The following is a 19,161-nucleotide window of genomic DNA, read 5'->3' on the forward strand; positions in this document are numbered from 1 at the left end:
GGGCCACAACACGAAATATTCATATAGAATCGATGCTGAATTCCAATTTAACACAAAAATTTGAATTTTCCATAAAATTTCCAGTGATAAATGTTTTTTTTTTTTTTTTTTTAACAATCTAGCATTCATTCATAAAAGGAAATTACAAAACTAAAAACTAAAAGAAAATACAAGCTTATCAGGAAAGCCAATCTGGACAGACTCAGCACCTTTATGAAGAGGACAGAAACCTGGAACAGAACCTTGCGAATGCAGCTGTTGAAGGCCACGGCTCATTTGATAGAAACAACCTTATGGAGTAAGAATACTCTTAAGAACTTAAATCTAGACAAGCTTCTAACGAAATTGTAAAGACTAAGTAGACAAAAAAAAAGAAAAAAAAAAAAGGGCGTAACAGAGACACAAAGGTTGACGCCCAAACAGATCTAGAAAACCTTAAAGCAACAACACAAAAACAATATAACAAAGCAAGAAATCGAAAACTCAAAAGACAGCAACTGCAGTGGAGAGCAAAGAGAAAAAGGGCGCCTAGAAGCCGGGACAACGGAGAGGCTGGCGGAGTGGCATGTTTCAAACCGAGGTTGGTGGAGAAAAGCAGATTTGACGATCTTTGAGACTCTACAAATTTGGCCTGTAACGCGATGATGGAGGAGACTACCCGCGAGGGTAGTGATGCGCCCGGCGAGGGAGAGGAAATGTTGCTACTATTTCGTAAGAATCGGAGATAAATCGTCAGAAACGATAGATAGATCTAAAGAAACTTCTAGAGAAAAATGAGTTTTCTCAAAAAGAGAAAAACTCGGAAGGAAAGAAAGCCATAAACTGTTAAAGGAAGCAGGAGGAGCCTCCTTAGGCTTAGGCGGCGGCTGGGTCTTCTTTGGGAAAGAGAAGAGAGTGGTTTTGGACTTTTTGGGTTCCTGACGACAACTTCGTGATAAAATGTTTGCTTCGTACATTGAAGTGAATTTCAAGAACAAAGGTTTTTATGGAAGCTTCTGAAATAATTTGATCTGAAGACGGTAATCAACAGTATACTAGATGTAACAAAATAACAAGCCCGGTGTTCAAACATCAACATAAGTAGTTTTAATTATTGTTTGGTTTCTTCTTTTTTTTTCTTTTTTTTTTTTTGAGGGGTTCCTGCGATTGGGGATCACAAAAGACAATCAGGTAGGTTCAATTTAAACAAAAGCAATTTCACACTACTGTGACCAAAAAGGTAATATAGCTGTTTTTGGACACTCGCTCCTACATTTGCATTTTTGGTTCTGCAGAACAACTTAAACCGAGGAGGCAACTGCACCATCAGCTTGCTCAGCCACCATGCCTGGATTATTCCGGGGGTGCCATGACGGAGATATCTGACTCTACATTCTCAGTTTTAGTGTTAGTGCTCAAAGAGGCTGGGGCTTCAGACTCTGGGCCGACGGGCTGCAGCTGAACTTTGGCTTCGATCATATCAGTATTTTGGATCTGAGCTTCAGATATATAGCCAGACTGTTGAGTCTCTGAGCCTGAATGATGGTGATTTTCAAGACTTGATCCTGATGCCGGTTGTGCGGATAACAGCAACGGCTCCAGTGTGGCTGCTGGTGGTACCATTACTGGTGGTTGTAGTTGTTGGGTTTGAGAGAGCACATAAGTCATCAACAGCTGAGCCAAAAGGACCTGGGGGTCATTAACACCTTGCTGTTGGACTTGAGGTGTTCCGGAAGTTGATGGAGCAATAAAGTTAGGAGGGTAGACTGCTTGAGGCCCTGCTTGTCCATGCGCTGATGGAGCATTAAGGTTAGGTGGATAAAGTGCTTGAAGCCCAATTTCTCCATACAAAGCACGGTGGCCATGAAACCTCTTAAGGTTTGCAAGGTGCTTTTTACCAGTCAAATGACTTTCAAAAACCACCTGTGAGTCACACTTGACATTGCACAACTCACACAGTAAAGGAATCACCTGTTTTGATTTGGAGGGCTTAACTGGCCTTCTTGCTCCTTCATTAGTTCTCATATACTTACCTCCTCGGCCCCCTCTCATGTTTCGCTTCAAACCACGCCCCCGAGCTGCAAAGTGATCCTGGCGTTTCTTCTGAGGTTCGGCTAAGACTTCAGAATTCCCTACAGTATCTGTCTCCTGCTCTGTTTCATTTCTATTGTCATCAGTAATAACAGCTTCAGAGGTTAGATTTTCAGGAGGGGGTTGTTTTTCCTGAAATTCCTCAACCTTTTCAGACTGAACAACTTCAGGTTTCAATTCAGAATTGGGCATTTGCACATTCTGCTGTCCAGTAATGACTTTGTTGAGTCTCTGCAACTCCTCATGTTTTTGCAAATTCTTTTTATGTCGCTTTCCATTCTTATGCTGCTCAAGGATTTCCGGAGTATTGCAGTCAACCCTACAAAGTTCACACCATGCCATACGGGGAGGTGGCAAGAATGAAGCAGCAGGCACTTGTGCTGGTACAGGTAATGGTGCCTGCCCAGAAACCGATGCTGAAGGTGGCTGCACTAAAGCAGCTTCACCTTCAGCTGGTGCAGATGATGTAGTTGTAGTCATTGCAGCACCATGTGGTGAGAAGTGCCTACCACCACCCTGGCCACGTCCCCTGCCACGAAAAGGGGGTGCTGAGCCATCTGGTCTTGCGCCAACATGGCCCCGACCACCCCCTCTGAAGGGCCTACCTCCCCTTCTACCTCTACCTCTATATGGAGAATGCCCAATCTGCAGAATAGCATTCAAGGATAAAGTGGACTATGTACTGATGTATTTGCTAAATGCTATTAGATCAGAGAGAAAAACCAACAGGAAAAACATGCTTTATAAACTTTAAAAAATAAATCTCCGTAAATAACAAATTAAGCATCTAACTCACCAAAAAAAAAATAAATAAATAAGCATCTAAAATAAAAATAGCTAATACACATATCAGTGACATTAAAATGTCACAACATATACATAATGAGTTACTGTAACAAACAACCAACCAGACCGAAAAGTTAAAAGTGACTTCAAGGTGTGACTGAGACACCAAAAGAACAAAAATCCTGTCCCAGAAAAGTAGACCTCATTCACTCAAGTTTACTAGAGCATAAAAACTACATGATATTAAAAACCCCTATAAATGAGTAATGATATAGCGCAGGCACTGACCTGGAAAGTCATTACTGGGAATTGGACAACCAGGTAATGTCAGATGGCATTGTAGACGCAGGTTTTTAAAATTCTAACAAAAGAGTTCTTCAATCTTATGAGAAACATGCATGCAGTCATGCAAAAGTGGCCATGAAGCTTTTTGAGTCAGTATCTTTGAAGTTGTTGCTAATTATAGAGAAATAGATGCAGAAACCTTCTAAAAAGCAAAATATCTAATTTCCAAGAAACCAAGCATCTAGAACTACCTTTCCAGGCACATGTCAAAAGTAGATCTGAAACAAATCTAAATATGTATTTCCAAAGACTGGTTTCGCAGACTGTCCTCTCTCTCTCTCTCTCTCTCTCAAAGATTTTACTTTTTTATTAACAAAAAGGCCCAAGAAACTCCAATCCCCCAAACAATTATTACATCCTTCATTATCCACGTCTTTGGCACCACCAAGTGCATGGTCATCTAGAAAATATTGGTGACTTTTATTCAAGGCCCTGAAAACAGGTTTCAATGCTTAATTAAGTCCAGAACACAAAATGAAACATCTGGTTTAAAACAGTAATACAATAAAGAATCATATTGGATAATGGGACAAGCACCATTTCTCCCTCCTCCTTAACTGTAAGGTGCAACACATAATTCGGTCAAAATTACCAGACAGTCAAGCCAAGGAACAAGCATAGAAATGGCCCAACGAAATTATAATTATGAGCCAGAAACTAAACCAAATGATAACAGTAACTTTGGGAAAGAACGATCACTTGATTTAAAAAAGCAACCAGCAAAGACCTATGCATCAATAATATCGCAATGAAAGCTATAGCCACAATTGTAAATAAGCAAATTAATGGACCAATTGTCTTTATCTGGTCACTTTAGGGATTTGTGGCCAGGTTTACAAAACTATATCTTTCAGAAGTTGCTGAGAATTTAATACCTATAGGTTATGAGCCTATTGTCCAATGATATTTCCATAAGGTCCAGAGGCAGCACAGCAAGGTATATGCACTCTAACAGAGCACAAAATGTTAAAACAATATCAAATAATTATAGTCTTCAACACAAAGAACTCTGTAAACAAGAAAGAACCAACACTTAAGTTTGGCACAAAAACTGAGTCAAGCCAAGCCGAGCATCAGGCTGATTGAGCTCAAAGGAAACCATCACCAATAATGATTTTGAACTCAAACCTACTTGAAGGAAGCCACGAAGAAACTAGCAGTCAACATAAGTGTCTCCAGCAAAATATTTGGAAAAAAATCATGTAGAAAAGACAAACTTAGGATAATAGGGTGCTTCAGGATTTTGCTAGCATGGTTATTAGCTAAGTGTCTAATTTCTGTGGTGATGATTTCCAAGATTTAAGCAAACAGTAGCGAGTTACTTAGGAATGAAAGTGCTTCACCCAGGAGGAGCTTAAGAATGAACAGAGCTAGTTGCTTCTAGCAGGCAGCTGCTATTTTTTAATCTGTCCTACCAGCTACTGAGCTGTAGCAGTTGCTTTGCATAGAACTTAAAGAGTACTTTTTTTTCTATGCAATGTGGGAGAAAGGGGAAAAGGGAGAACTTAGAGAGTACTTATTTATGAAGTAACATGTGCTATAAATTATGTATCCAAACTCTTCTTATGTTGACGGATATGGATTGAAATTGAGTTTGTTTGACTTTACTTGGAATTCCCCCTCCCTCCCCTCTCTCTTTTCCATGTCTTTTCTCTATTCTCTATTACTTGCCGAGTTTTTAGCAGCTCTTCCTCCCTTTCTTGCTGATATTCTCAGCTATTCTTTCCTCTCTCCGCGATGCATTGTCATAAGCTTTTTATTTCCTTCTTTCTTGCTTAAATTCCCAGCAATCACATTTCATAATCTCTCCTAAGCTTCTATTACTCTTCTCTAAATAATCCATTTCCTTCTCACCACCTTCCTAGCAAGACAGCCTTTAATACCAAATTTTCAAAGGCTGTCCTGCGTCAATGAGGTATGTAGGAACCAAAATTATCCAAGCCTTGTGAAACCAAAGAACCATAGCAAACAGAGAAGTCAATAACTGTAATGAGATTCAGCGCTGTAGCTAATTACTTATCAATGAACAATTACAGTTATTCCATAACGTGAAGACCAACTAGTGATCCACCTTTTTGAGAATCAAGAGGTAACTAACTCATATGAAGTTGCTTCCTGGACATATAATTCCTTACTGCCTTAACCTTAGGGATTGGGTGTCTCTTTTTTTTCAGCCTTGCAGCACCAATTGGTCCGAATGTTTAAGGTCTTCCCACAGAGAATTAAGTTTTACCTATGGCCAGTGTTCGATTCAAAACTCTAGGGGTCACTTTATGCCATCTTGTTTGGAAACAAATAAAGCAGAGAATATATGAGCAAGGCTTTCTGGATTGACAATTTAAGCTAGTGTAACATTCAGAATCCCATAGCCGCTGGAGATAACTTACCTATATTTTCTTGAATGCAGACACTACTTATCTGTGTTAGTTAATTTAATTGCAAATTACAGCAAACATGTGATGACACCTCAACCTCTCGCCTCAAGCTTATTAGTATAGTGAATCTCTTAATCTCACATATTTCCTCTACATATCAATGTCTTTTCATCATTTAGATGTTCTATTTCTCAGTCTTTGATTTCTTATAGAGTAGCCATTTCTTTCTCGCACACACATACGCACACATATGTGAGAGCACGCACATGAGCTTGCACACAGTCACACAAAACATAAGCACACAAATAGACATAAAACAACCCATAAGACTAAGAAAGTCACAACCTAATATTGGGAGAATTCAACCTAAAAGGAGTATAATAAAGTATTGGTAAAAACTGCTACACAGAATCCAATTCCCAATACTAAAAATTCTAGAAAATAGTATCAATTTGCTGTTTCTGTGCTATCTTGCACCATAGCAAGAGAATCAAAAGCAATGGAAATTAAGCGCAACAAAGACACACTAAATGCTTATTACATCATTAGTTATCTCTTTTTGTTTTTTATTTTTTTGAAAGTCCTATCACATCATCACTTATCCAACCGTCTCTTCAATTTCTTTACCCACAGACTCCATAACACATTTTGTAGGCTGTGTTCCTAAAGATTCACTGTTATGCACTTCATATAAGATTTCTTCTCAGAAAGCTTGAACGGATACTTATTTTTTCTTTCAGTGATGAAGCTTCAAAAATTTTAACAACTCTAATCTACATAGTGCAGAAGCATAGACCCAATATAGTTCAATAATTTGTTTTATTTTATTCAATTTGTCTGTACATATTCACACAATTCACATTCCAAAAGAGATTGCAATTCATACTCATTATCATTTCTGATATTTATATCAACCATATATGTAGTTTGTAGTAATTTCTACAAAAACTGAACGAGACCACATGCTCCATAAGTTCCACCTACAAAATCCATATGATAAAAAAACAAAACAAACATTCAATTATCGGTTCACCATGTTTCTTATCATGCTAAAGACATAAAATGTATAGAAATGGTGTTTTTACTATATCAATCAAATGCACCCCTAAATATGTCCAAGCACATTAAACCCACATATTAATAATACCACAAAAACAAATGCTATCAAAGAGCTAGCACGTTCCTAGCACCTGATATTATTCTTGACCAATTTCCCAAACAAAAGGACCAATTCAAGTACATACACATGTGCCTATGTTCACATACTCCATCAATTATAAAATCAATACGGAAAACCCATTACCGTAGGGTGCAGATTCCCAGCGAACTGCGTAAGCTGCGACAGCCTCGCCACCGCCCGGGCCGTAGCCGGATTCAGTTGTTGCTGATTCTCCACAGCCCCTTGTGGTGGGTAATACGCATTCTGCTGGCTCTGCAAATGGGTCGGCTGCTGGGGCGGTACTGGGACCCCTGGAGGGTGAATGGAAGTAGTGGGTTCCTCTCCTTGCTGGAATTGGGGCTGATTTTGTTGGGTATAAGAACTGGTGTTGCCGTATTCATGGGAAGAAGGGTAATAAGGGTAAGTTTGGTCATATTGGTGAGCGTAGGAGTAGTAGGATGAGTAATCGTAGGTGGGTTGAATTTGTGATGAATCATAAGCTTCTTGTTGTTGTTGTTGTTGCTGCTGCTGCTGTTGTTGTTGTTGTTGAGATTGTGGTTGTCGTTGGTATTGGTGGTAGTCATAAGAGGAGAAATCCATTGTTGTTGGCAAAGCTGGCAGTATTTGTTTTGTTGAAGGATTTTGTGGGGGATATGAATGCTGCAATTTTGCTATGGGTATTTGGTATTCCCTACGGTGAGGCCGTGAGGGAAAGGAGGAAACTGGGAATGAGAGAAGCGAAGATGGCGTGTAGGATTTTTCTGGGCGAGCTAGTGAATTCTGTGATTGCGCTTCTGCAGAAATTGCACGCGTGTCCCTGAGGTTTTTTGAATTGGTGAGTGAGTCCCCTAATCTTCAATTATTACACATTATGTCAATTTACAAGAGTAATTCTACTCGGTATATTATTATAAACTAATTTATACTATTACATTATTAAGTTGTATAACAATTATATAACAATTTATTAATTAACATTACTCTTTGTCCACATATTTCATAAAAATGGTATGTCTCAAATTTTAGCGTAAGAAAAAAACTATTAAACCAGAACCATTGATAAAATAAATAAATAAATAATCCATAGAACGCTAGAAATATATTCTTTAATTTCTTTTTCTTTTTCTTTTTTACATTTTCATAACAAAAATATTAATAAACAATAGAAAATACACTTTAAAACACAAGGAATATATATATTCATATATATATATATATATATATATATATATATATATATTCATTTCACATCAAAATAATTTTTCAAACCAAAAATAAAAACAAATGCATTAACAAACATACTCCCAATAGCCTATTTGGTAAAATTTTGAGAATTAATTTGAGAGGGGGAGGGAGGCATATTTAAGAAAAGTTGAATATTAATTTGTAAAAATTTAAATTTTATATATATATATATATATGTGTGTGTGTGTGTGTGTGTGTGTTGGAGCCACATTTAAAAATCTGTTTGGTTAATCAATTTCGAGAAGAGTTTTCAGTATCTGAGATGCCAAGAAAGTTTTCAAACACATTACCAAACCGGCCAAGATTCATAAAAAATGCTCTATTATAAAGAGGGAAATAAAGTTAAAACATCATGTCCCCCAAAACCTACTATTTCATTGTGTTTTGACAACTTTCGATAATAACCATGCCTGAGTAAAAGGTATACAAGCTTTTTTCTTTTCTTTTCTTTTCTTTTCTTTTCTTTTCTTAATTTATTTTTGTAGCAATTTTTGGTAAGCCTGACAATAGAAAGAAGGGATGCTATCTTCCAGACCCTCCTCTGTCTTCCTCATGGCAACAGGTCTCAAATACATCAGCAGGAACATTGAACACCATATGTTGATCTAAGATGTATAACATTTTCCAATGTAAATAAGGGATTTCACTGAAAATCTGAATTCCCCCATAACTGTCATCCTCCGTCTCCAAGCCTTACAGCAAGATGAGGTGACAAGTGAGCTCTTTTGACAACTATTCACTAAACCTCAAAGTTCAACTTCATGAAGATCATCCCTAGAACTATTACGATTTGGCGAAGGATCATCAGGCCTATACAAAGACGGCGACACCCTGAGCACTTCTCCTCCTAGAGGTTTTGCTGCAGTCATCATTGAAGGATCACTAAGGCTTCCACTCCACGATGCCACACGCCGGGAGGGAGGGGGAGCTAAGCTATTGCCATTAGCCATTGGTCCTGTTCTCTTTTGTACGATGTTATCAACGCTAGGAAAACGCTGCAGACTCATTGATGATGAAGTTGATGATCTTTGCGAAGAGAATGAATCCTCCTTATATAAAGGGGGGTTGTCATTGCTCACAGTAGTCTCTAGAATGCTTTCTCCTGGGTTTTGAACCGTCTGTTCAACAGCAACGACTGGAGAGGGGATGAAAAAGTTGGGATTGGAACCACCCCTAGGTTTAACTGCTGCAATAGCTGGTGACGGAAACAAGTTTGATGGACTCCCACCACCCTTGTTGAATGTGTCAACATACCTGAAGAAATTGCAGTTAGTTTTACATGCATACTTGGAAACAATCGTGAAAAAAGCAAACCAAATATATTTCCTAGTGGTTACTCTATTACAATCATGTTGAAGGGGGAGAAAAACTTTCATGTCATAATACTGAAACATGCACACACAAACACAGAGAAACAAATGGAGAGAGCGACCAAGCAGAGAAGTTTCCCAGAGAGCCTATACCTTGAGTGAACACCTATCCGCCCACGTGCAGAGAACTGGTTTGAACTAGGTGGAATGGGTGGGATCCCAGAATTCCGTTCAGAAGAGAGTGGGCTTTTAGTTTCTTGCCCATTATCTGAGTGAAAAACTCCCGTTTTTTGTGCATCTTTCATGTTGTAATCTTGCATTCCATTCTGAAAAGATGCAGTTGTTGGTGGAGGTAGTAACACAGGCTCCTCAGCTGGAGGTTCAGCACCTTCCTCAACCCATCGCTTAAGCTTTTCATCATAATAGAATCTATTTGTCTCACCCAATTTAGCCTTCAGAATCATATTGCAAGATATAAATAGTCAGGAACGGTACGGTACGCAAAAATGATCTTCAAGGAGGAAGTTGCTTCATATACCTGTCGGTCTGGTCGGGATCTTAAGACCAATCCCACCGTCTTTTGGAATAGCTGTGAGCCAAAACGACCAAAACGAGATGACCCACCTGATGACGATGCCTTCTGTTGCATACCAGAAGAGTTTGTTTCCTTGGATGAATCAGCCTAATTGAACACAAAACAATAGAGTATAAGGTCTGTCTCCCTCGATCAAGGAATCAACCTGGTTTAAGAACTTTTCCTACCACCCCTTCCCCTCCCCCACCCCATGCATACAGGGCGTAACAGTATGCATAGGCCATATTATGAGATTAAAGAAAAGTTAAAAGTTCAATTTTTTTACGAGTTAACAAGATTATTTTCTAAGCTGGAATGATGTTTAGAGAAACAAAAATATTGAACTAAAAAGCTTAAAAGCTCAGTTTTATAAGAACATTAGCAACAGCTTCCTTTTGATTTTTCTTAAATTTAGGGAACCAAACTATTTTTCCCTAAACTATTTTTTGCTTTCCTATTCAAATACACTCCACAATAACTTCCTTTATATCATTAAAATATTATTTTTTATTTTTTCTTTACTTTGTTTTTCATTTCTTTTATACAGACATCGTATTTCCGGCCATTGATGATGACACAACTATAAAAGCAAAAGCCATCGTCAAAAGCAACGCCATGGGTCTACCACCTCTCCTCCACACTTCAAACTCCCAAGAGAACCCCCCTATCCAGCTCTAGTCCCTTTCTTCATCACATTATATATAATGTTGAGGATCTAAATTTCGAGTGGCAAATATCTGTGCCATTCGAATTTAGACCCACATTTGGTACCCATCCTACCCAATTTTTTTTTTTATAAGTAATAAACCAATCTCATTAAAAGCATAAGGCGCTTCTAAGTACACCGAAAGTATAAAAAATGAACCACCTAACTAGCAGAGGCAAAACGAACAATGAAATCACTAAAACTAATGTACAAAGAGGAGCATATATGCTGCCGTCCATAAATTTACGACAAATAATTTTTACTCTTGTAAACAAGATTGGGGGATGCTATGTCCCTAGAGATTAAGTAATTAACAGAAAAGAGAACAGTAGCTGGCAAGAAACATAACATTTATACCTTTCTAAGTGCTCTCCCAAAGTCTGGCTCTGAGATGCTTCTGTTAGGCATTTTGTTCTCACCAGTCCATTCACTTATGGGTTCCATCGAAACTGAAGGCATTAATGAAGACATTCCCATTGTTGATTGACTGTTAGATACTTTCAGGGCTCCTGGTTGATGAGCATGTTCATTATGTTGAGCACTGTTATTGGATGTTGAAGGTACAGGTGGAGGTAGGCCCCCAACAACACGATGAGCAGTACTATCAAAGAAGGTAAGCAATTTACCAACCAGTTTGGTTGGAGCCAAATTTGTGCCATAACCACCCTGAAAATAATATCTTCACAATAAGTCAAACGCCTGGCTTAATTGATGAAGAGAATAAATGTAGGAGAGATACCTGCTGGTGGGTTCTAATCCGCTCCTCAAGAGAAGATGCTAATTGTCTGGTCATATCCACTTCTGGTACTCTACCAGTCTTTAGAGACTTCAAAATCGCTTGGCAGTACCTAAGAAAATATATTATGTGTTAAGTCCAAAGGTGAATTTACAGAAACCATATTTAGTTATTTATTTGTTTAGAAGACAAAAATACCATTGCTCACACTAAAAGCAATCATACATACTTCAGAGCATCTGCAACTTTTCCAACTTCAGCAAGCATGTAGGCATATATAAGCTTATATGGCTGGAAAGGTAGGAGGAGAAATTGAGAATTACCGAGCACCTTCGAGTACTCATATAATTCTGTCCTCTGCGCAAATATTCAGAAAGCTCGTTCATTGCGTTATTCAGAAAAATTTGTAGATGCAAAACTTTCCAAACAACTGGGTAATAATGACCATGATCCACAACATATTCTACAAGCTACCAAATATGTTGCTGAGTGAAAAGACTGAAATTCAAACTTTAAACGCTGGATACAAGTTGCCAGGGAGAATCAAAATCATGCATTTGTATATAATCAAATCCTGCATTAGCATTGAAAATTCCAAGTTTAGAATTGATATATGAGACAAAGGGTAATGTGGAACACCTGAATAGCCTCAGGACTAGCATATGTACGTGGAAATTTCCAATGATTTGCACCAATAAGACAAAGTCTTGCACCATCTGAATATGGTTCAAAATTGGCTTCTGCTACTAAATAACATATGTGTGCAGCAGTAATCTGTACAATTGCTTAACAGTCAGGATGAGACAGCAAACACAAAGATCTTTGGAGAAACGCAAACAGAAAAGGCTCAATATACAAAGAAACCACATGCAACATACCTCCCCGTGCTCCTTCCATAGGCAATCTCCAAGATAAATGATGACAAGCTCATCATCTTTCGTTCTGTTTGCAGTTATGATGGCTAAATTCTCTTCCCATTCATCTAGCATGCGGTTAGCCCCAATCTGTAAATACACAACATATGTGCCTAAACCAGCTGAGACAAAAATATGTTGAAGGAATCTTAAAAACACATAATTATAACTAGTACTAGTAGACATAAATGAGGATTTTTGTTTTCATCATACTCTTGGGGTTGGGAAAAAATATTAGAAAAAGAAATCAATTTGAGTGTAAGATATTATCAGCACTACATGGGATATCATATAATTAACATCCATTTGAAGCAACACAATTTCATTTTGTTTCCTCTAGCTTAGCAACATATTGATTAAATCTATGGTCCAAGACTCCAAATCAGATCCAGATTGAGCTTACTTGCCTTATTTCTAAGGACAAAACAAATGTCACTGAGGAAGCTAGGAATCCCATCCTAGCCTTCAGAATCTTTCCCCAACAAAACCATAGCTTTAACTATTTGTCCTACCTACTAGTAGGAACAGATGGAAAAGTCAAGCAATGGATCCAAGGGTCTCACATCCATCAGCACCCCATCTACTGTTTTGTTCCACTATCCAAGACTTCAGCTTCAATGCTGGTCTTCATATATATAATATTATAGTTGACCAGTCATAATTTAGAAATAATACAAATATGATCATCATGGCCTATTGTTCTAGATCAATGAGAAGAAATTGAATATAGGATACTCATTCCTGCAGCTTGCTTCTTCATTCTCCATAAAATGTGGCTATTTTATTGCCCCTTCTCACTGTATATGATATAACTTTTCTTTTCTTTTCTTTTTTTCTAATGCAATTCTGTTTCCATTAGATTGTTTTGCAGTTTTCCTGGATTTGGTTGAACCTATAGCAATTCATATGCTGGGATCACCAATGTGATTTACTCAACTATCATTGATTGCTATGATAATCTCAGTTTCAGGACTCCATATACTTCTTTCACATCTCTTTCACTTGCCAGACACAATGTGATCAAAATGGCAGTAGATATAAACAAAAGGAAAATACGCATTTTTCCAAGAAGTTTTCTTCTTTTTACTTTCAAATGACAATAATTTATACCAAAAACAAAAGCAAAATGCATACAGCCCAAGTGCACTTTTTCTGATAAGTACTACAATATATTAAAAAGAAAAATTAGATCAAGCTATGAGTGGCAAGGTAAAGCTAGTTCTATTGCTCAAGCTATGGATGTTTTGATGATGGAGAGCTCTGTAGGGACCTTGCTTAGCTAGTCGAAGTTGACCAAGAAATCCTTGTGCAAGTTTTCCAACCAATTACCAACACCAACCGGGATAGGGAAGAGGGAAAGGAAATAGGTAGGAATGTTAGAAAGCATGCTATTAATCAACGTTACTCTACCACCCTTAGATAAATAGTCCTTTCCACCCACCTAAACTTCTCTCCATTTTCTCAATGATTATATCCCACATAAATTTAGCCTTGAACAAAGGAGCCCCCAAAGGAAGGCCAAAATATTTTATGGGGCAAAGACAAAACCCCACAACCCTAATACAAGGCAGCCCACTCACATTCAGCACAATACAAGCCAGCCCAATCCGAGATAACAAAAATAATCAGGAGAAGCCCCACAAAAAATGAGAGTATCATCAGCAAAAAGGAGGAAATGAGAGAGACAGATAACGAATCATCATTCCTAGCCCCCACGAAATACCAGAGTTAAAAGTTCCCATTTACAGCAGCTGACATCATTCGACCCAAAGCTTCCATAACAATCACAAAAAGGAGGGGAGAGAGAGGGTCATCCTGTCTCAGACCACGAGAACTATTGAAAAACCACCAGGCTTACCATTAATCATAACAGAGAACCAATCTGTGGATATGCAGTGCGCAATTCACCTTCGTCATTTCTCCCCAAAGCCATCTCTCCTTAACATATAAAATAGAAAATCACAACTAATGTGGTCATAACCCTTCTCTGAGTCCAATTTACACAAAAATCCCGCTCACCTGATTCGGGACGGTGTAGACATTCATTTTCTTTATACGTACAAAATTAACAATTACGCGCCAGGTAGCAGTTAAGATATCTAGACATTCATTTGCAATGAGAACAAAATCTAACTTCTAACAACCTCTATTTGCCAAAACCTGCACAATAGTTTTGTAGATACCACTCACCTAAATGATAGGACGAAAGCCTTTGACCTCAACAGCCCACACTTTCTTAGGAATAAGAGTAATGAAAGTAGCATTCAAACTTTTTTCAATCTTACCACGCTGATGGAATTCAAGAAAGACTTTCATGACATCCACTCTGATAACATCCCAACAAGATTGGGAAAACACCATGAAAAAACCATCTGAACCTAGAGCCTTATCCCCATTCATGTATTTCACCACCTTGAAATCCTCCCTTATCCCCCAACTAACCTGAAAACCCCTTTAAATCGAGTCCCAATCTATGGTGTTGAATTCCTAAAAATCATGTATTGGATTTGGTAAGAGAGCCCACTAAAGCTAGTATCCTATGTCAGGCACAACATTGCAAGCAACACTACTTTTATGACTACCAAATAAAAAAATAAAAGACCCTTATGACGAGCAAAACCACAAATATCATTTTCATAATTGAGTTACAATATCACCTTGGCTGGCTGTTGATACGTATCCACAGAACCAGGTAAGCTGCTACCAGTAGTGGCACTAGAAAACACATCTGCAGGCTGCCCAGCAGTAAGCAGGCACAAAGTCCGCAATGGCGATCCAGCTATGAACTGGTTAAGTGCCATTTTCTTCACAGTATCACCATAAAACTGCCAGCATTTCAAAACGGAAAAGGCAATTGTCAGCATAATGTACAACACATACGTTTCTGATAAATTGTATCTTCCATCAATGATTCTCAACAGGTGGAAGAGGCAGGTGAAAAAAGCTAAAATATGATGGCAAGAACCTGATCACCAAGCTGAGATGCAAGAACAAGTGCTGGTCCCCACAATTGGCCTTCCTGTGCACATTGCAAAGCCTCTTTCTTCCTACCAGAGACAAGAAGACTCTGTACCTCAAGAGCAGTAGCCTAGGGCAGATCAATTTAAAACACATTACTAAAGTTCTAAAAGGCATCACCAATAAAAACACAGGGAGAAAAGGAAAAAATACGGAAAATAAATATGGATACCTGAATCTGTGCTTCAGAAGGCAAGTTCTGCAAGCACCATGCAAGTGCACCATACTCGCTTTTTCTTTTGGCAGAAGCAAAGAGCTTAGCAACAGCCGACTCAGGACAATCACTTTCCTATTTAATTTTAAAGACCCAGAGAAAAATAACCGCCACTAATCAAATCCATGAGAATCAGTTGAAATTGATTTCTTGCAGAGAAAAATAATGGGCTCCAACGTACAGTCTATTATATGTACCATCTAATTACTAAGAAATTAAGGTTGGAAGAAATATGCTTTATTCTAAAAGTAAGCAATACAATACAGAACACTTATTGAGTTTAAATTAAGTATTCAATGAAAACCAATTAGCCATATAATCTAACACAATCAAAAGAATAACAAATGATATACTTGCTTGTTGATATTTATTCAACTATTAATGAGCAGTAGGCGAATAAAATAAATCAATAAGTATGAAATGCCATTTTATGATCCCCATAAAATTTGAATCACTTCCTTCCTATTCTACAGCAAAAACTCATCATCTTGGATGAGGCCATAAAAACATTTGGATCAATCACCATAATGGATGCAAACGTTTAATTTTAGAAATTCTTGAGATACCCTTGTATGGCCCAGTTCATAAAGATAACTTGTTTCAAAATTTATACAGAGTACATTTTTCCAGCTGACATCCAGACAGGTTGCATATAAATAGAATTAAATAGGAAAAATAGATAGTAAATCTTACCATCAATGCTTGGTCAGTGCCAAAGGGTGATCGAATTTTTCCATAATATTGGCACACTATTTTCAGCAAAGAAAAAAGCAAGCTTAAAACTTCGGCATTCCTGTAATCTGTGTGTGGAGATTCGAAGTTAGCAATCTTTTCATCAATCCATTTGTTTAACTCCCTATTTCCAACATTGCCACCAACCAAAGGACCAGGAAAAGATTGCTGGCACAATGCATGGAAATAATCACGGACACCCCATCCAAAGCTTGAAGAATCATTTTCGTCCATGACAACTTCCATCAAGTTGAGAACGTTAATCGCACCTCCTACCGAGTCCTTGACATGAAGAAAAAATCAACATCGATTATAGCAACAGCCAAAAAATGAATGATGTATTTATAAAGCAGGAGAAAAAATAATAAATGAATCTGAAACTGAAACCAGAAGAAGATAAGGCCCTGACCTGGCTCCCATAGGAGTTTGTGCTAAAGGAACTATTATCTTTCATGACTACAAGTTTTCCACCAAATCCAAAAGTAACTAGAGCATGTGGAGGTCGTCCTGCAGATGACCTCTCCTCACTGGGTGCATAAGAGAACTGCGTCCCACTCTGGAGCGGCTGTTGTGAAAAAATTACTGGTTTCTGACTATCCAAGTGAGCAGGTATGAAATGCATAAGTTGATTTAGCTCCTTCTTGGCCTGACTTTGATGCTGGGGAAAATGGTCATTAGGAATAAAGCTTTGAAACCCCAAAACTTTATTGCTACCATCAACACTCTGATTTGACTGTTCGTATTGAACAAGTGATCCAACAGAATTGAACCTCGATTGTTGATTCACAGAATCAGTTAAATGGCTGACCGAACTGTAATGGTTCCCTAATTTTTTATTTCCATTGAATCCAATTGCATCATTCTTGGAAACATTCTGAGTTTGCCACATATTCACACTTTGCTGATTGTAAGTGCTCACAGAACCATCCCAGTTTGCAGCATGTTCTTGACTAACTACACTTTGTGACCCATGATTCTCAACGTTCTGGCTTAGATATTGCTGATTATTATCTACGCTTTTTAACTGATTTGAAGTTGGAATATCAGATTCCAACAATTTCCATTCATTAGTGATTGTGTCATAGTACCACCCAGGATACTGGGGATCAAACACCATATGAGCTGGGTATTGCATAGTTCCTTGAGATAGCTGATTCTGGTGAGAGACACTGCCAGCTGTATAGCCCTCAGCCACAGTTCCAACAACAGACTGTGCCTGACCTATTTGCTGCTGATAATAAGCACCCACCACATGGTCTGAAAGAACCTCATCACTCATTGCACGAGCATTTGCATTCGCATTAGTATCAATGTTTGCGGTTGTGTTTGCATTTGCATCATTACCCTCCAACTGATACCATTGCCCAGTGTTCGCATCATACTTCCACCCAGGATAAAGATTTTCCAAATAATGACTGTTACTCAAATCCTCACTATTTACATGCTGCCCCGTACCCACCCCATAGTATTGGCCTTCTTGATGTTGCCCATAACTCGAGGCCCCCAAATCAGCAACTGGGTTTTCCAAAACATCATCCACAACATTAGATTCTGTACCTGACTTGCCCATATTCGCCACACTCGTAAATGGGCCTCCAGAGTTATCTTCCATTTCACTAAAGAAATCTGAGTACGAACCAACTCCACCACTGCCAGCATCCATCTCCGAGCCAAATGAACTCCATTGAACCAATTTCATGCCCATACCTGAAGGCGAGCTATTCTTACCCACTGTACTATCCAATGCACCTTCCTCCCCTATCCCCACTTCACTACCCTCATTTGTATTACTAGGTAGTGATGAAATGCTCTCTCTGCCAATTACACTGTTAGACTCATTTGCATTTCCAGACGTCAATGAATCGCTCTCTTTACCAAACATAGTGTCCTCACTGGCATCCAAGGGTGCAGACACAACCAGATCATCCAGACCCATTTCACCATCAACCCCAATACCAATATTGCCACCAGAGTCTACTCCGGTGGCATCCACTTCGGCAATGCTTAGATTAGATAGCGCTTCTGCCTCATCTACTACATCATTCTGCACAGCACTAGCCCCAGATCCAGTACAGTCAATCTCATCATTAACCAATCTATCAAAAAAATCCTCGTCCGTCTGATCCTCCACCTCAAATGGAGTAGACGCCATACACACCAAACCCTAATCCTCCAATAAACCCCACAACAAAATTAAACCAAATCCAATCCCACTATCCTTCCAAAACGAAATTCATCACAAACGGATTGACAAACTATAGCTGAGAATTACTGGGTACTGCAAAATCATCAAAAAAATCCACCCCCGACCATCTAAACCAAAAACACCACAAACAAAAACAACAGTAAATTGGGTTTCTTCCACTACATCACAAAAGATCTAGGGTTCACGCAATCACTGAAACTATATTTTGACTTTTTGGCATTCAAATTTTTACCAAAAAAAAAAAAGTAAGCCCTGGAGATTAAAGCGTTTGACTTGGTAATTAAATGCAAATAATGAGAAGAAACACTCACTTACCCGTCAGAGATTAAGGGCCATTAGAATCACAGAGGGAGAGAGAGAGAGAAAGAGTGAGACAATGGGCAATCGAGACAAAACACGGATTCGGCAGCAGTGGGAAAATACTCGGAAGAGAGAGCAGTGCACCAAACGGCCCACCAAAGTTGTACGTTATATGAAATTCGGGGGTTTTATATAGAGGCCACGTGCCAACGGTTTAAGACTTTATTAGGCGCACGTGAAATGGGGTCTTCATATGATAATGTATAGCTTTGTCATAATTAGGTAGGTAGTTAATTAAGATTTTATTAGTTGACTTTTCCTCTTGTTTTCTTTTTTTTTTCTTTATTTACTTATTTATTTTACGAAATAGCACTCCCAATATAAAAAAAATTCCCGATAATAATAGGATTTTCAGTTGAATTATATTTTATTGAAAGTAGGATAAGATTTCATTAAAACAATATAGAAACA

At 38.3% G+C, this 19,161-nt stretch overlaps 2 protein-coding genes across 4 annotated transcripts; both read right to left on the reverse strand.

Moving 5' to 3' along the window:
* Nucleotides 1-1,001: 1,001 nt before the first annotated feature.
* Nucleotides 1,002-7,519, reverse strand: LOC132187474 (RNA polymerase II degradation factor 1-like). Of its 2 annotated transcripts, XM_059601804.1 has the most exons (3): nt 6,880-7,519; nt 1,951-2,715; nt 1,564-1,772 (listed from the first exon to the last, which is right to left on the reverse strand). In XM_059601804.1, exons 1-3 carry the CDS (start codon nt 7,333-7,335, stop codon nt 1,647-1,649), a joined length of 1,347 nt encoding a protein of 448 aa, XP_059457787.1. In that variant the 5' UTR covers nt 7,336-7,519; the 3' UTR covers nt 1,564-1,646. The 2 variants fall into 2 exon arrangements, with proteins under 2 accessions (XP_059457778.1, XP_059457787.1); XM_059601795.1 differs by having other exon boundaries at nt 1,002-2,715.
* Nucleotides 7,520-8,556: 1,037 nt separating this feature from the next.
* On the reverse strand, nt 8,557-18,831 carry LOC132187457 (protein transport protein SEC16B homolog). 2 transcript variants are annotated; one of them, XM_059601784.1, is made up of 14 exons: nt 18,706-18,831; nt 16,594-18,497; nt 16,146-16,466; nt 15,411-15,527; nt 15,186-15,308; nt 14,878-15,045; nt 12,185-12,310; nt 11,946-12,080; nt 11,536-11,663; nt 11,310-11,418; nt 10,928-11,236; nt 9,829-9,972; nt 9,444-9,742; nt 8,557-9,234 (listed from the first exon to the last, which is right to left on the reverse strand). In XM_059601784.1, the coding sequence occupies exons 2-14, from the start codon at nt 18,334-18,336 to the stop codon at nt 8,727-8,729; spliced, it is 4,230 nt and encodes a 1,409-aa protein (XP_059457767.1). In that variant the 5' UTR covers nt 18,337-18,497; nt 18,706-18,831; the 3' UTR covers nt 8,557-8,726. The 2 variants fall into 2 exon arrangements, with proteins under 2 accessions (XP_059457767.1, XP_059457759.1); XM_059601776.1 differs by having other exon boundaries at nt 16,594-18,831.
* Nucleotides 18,832-19,161: the final 330 nt, after the last annotated feature.

The sequence above is a fragment of the Corylus avellana genome, chromosome ca1 (assembly GCF_901000735.1).
Source record: "Corylus avellana chromosome ca1, CavTom2PMs-1.0".
In the NCBI taxonomy this organism is placed as follows: domain Eukaryota; kingdom Viridiplantae; phylum Streptophyta; class Magnoliopsida; order Fagales; family Betulaceae; genus Corylus; species Corylus avellana.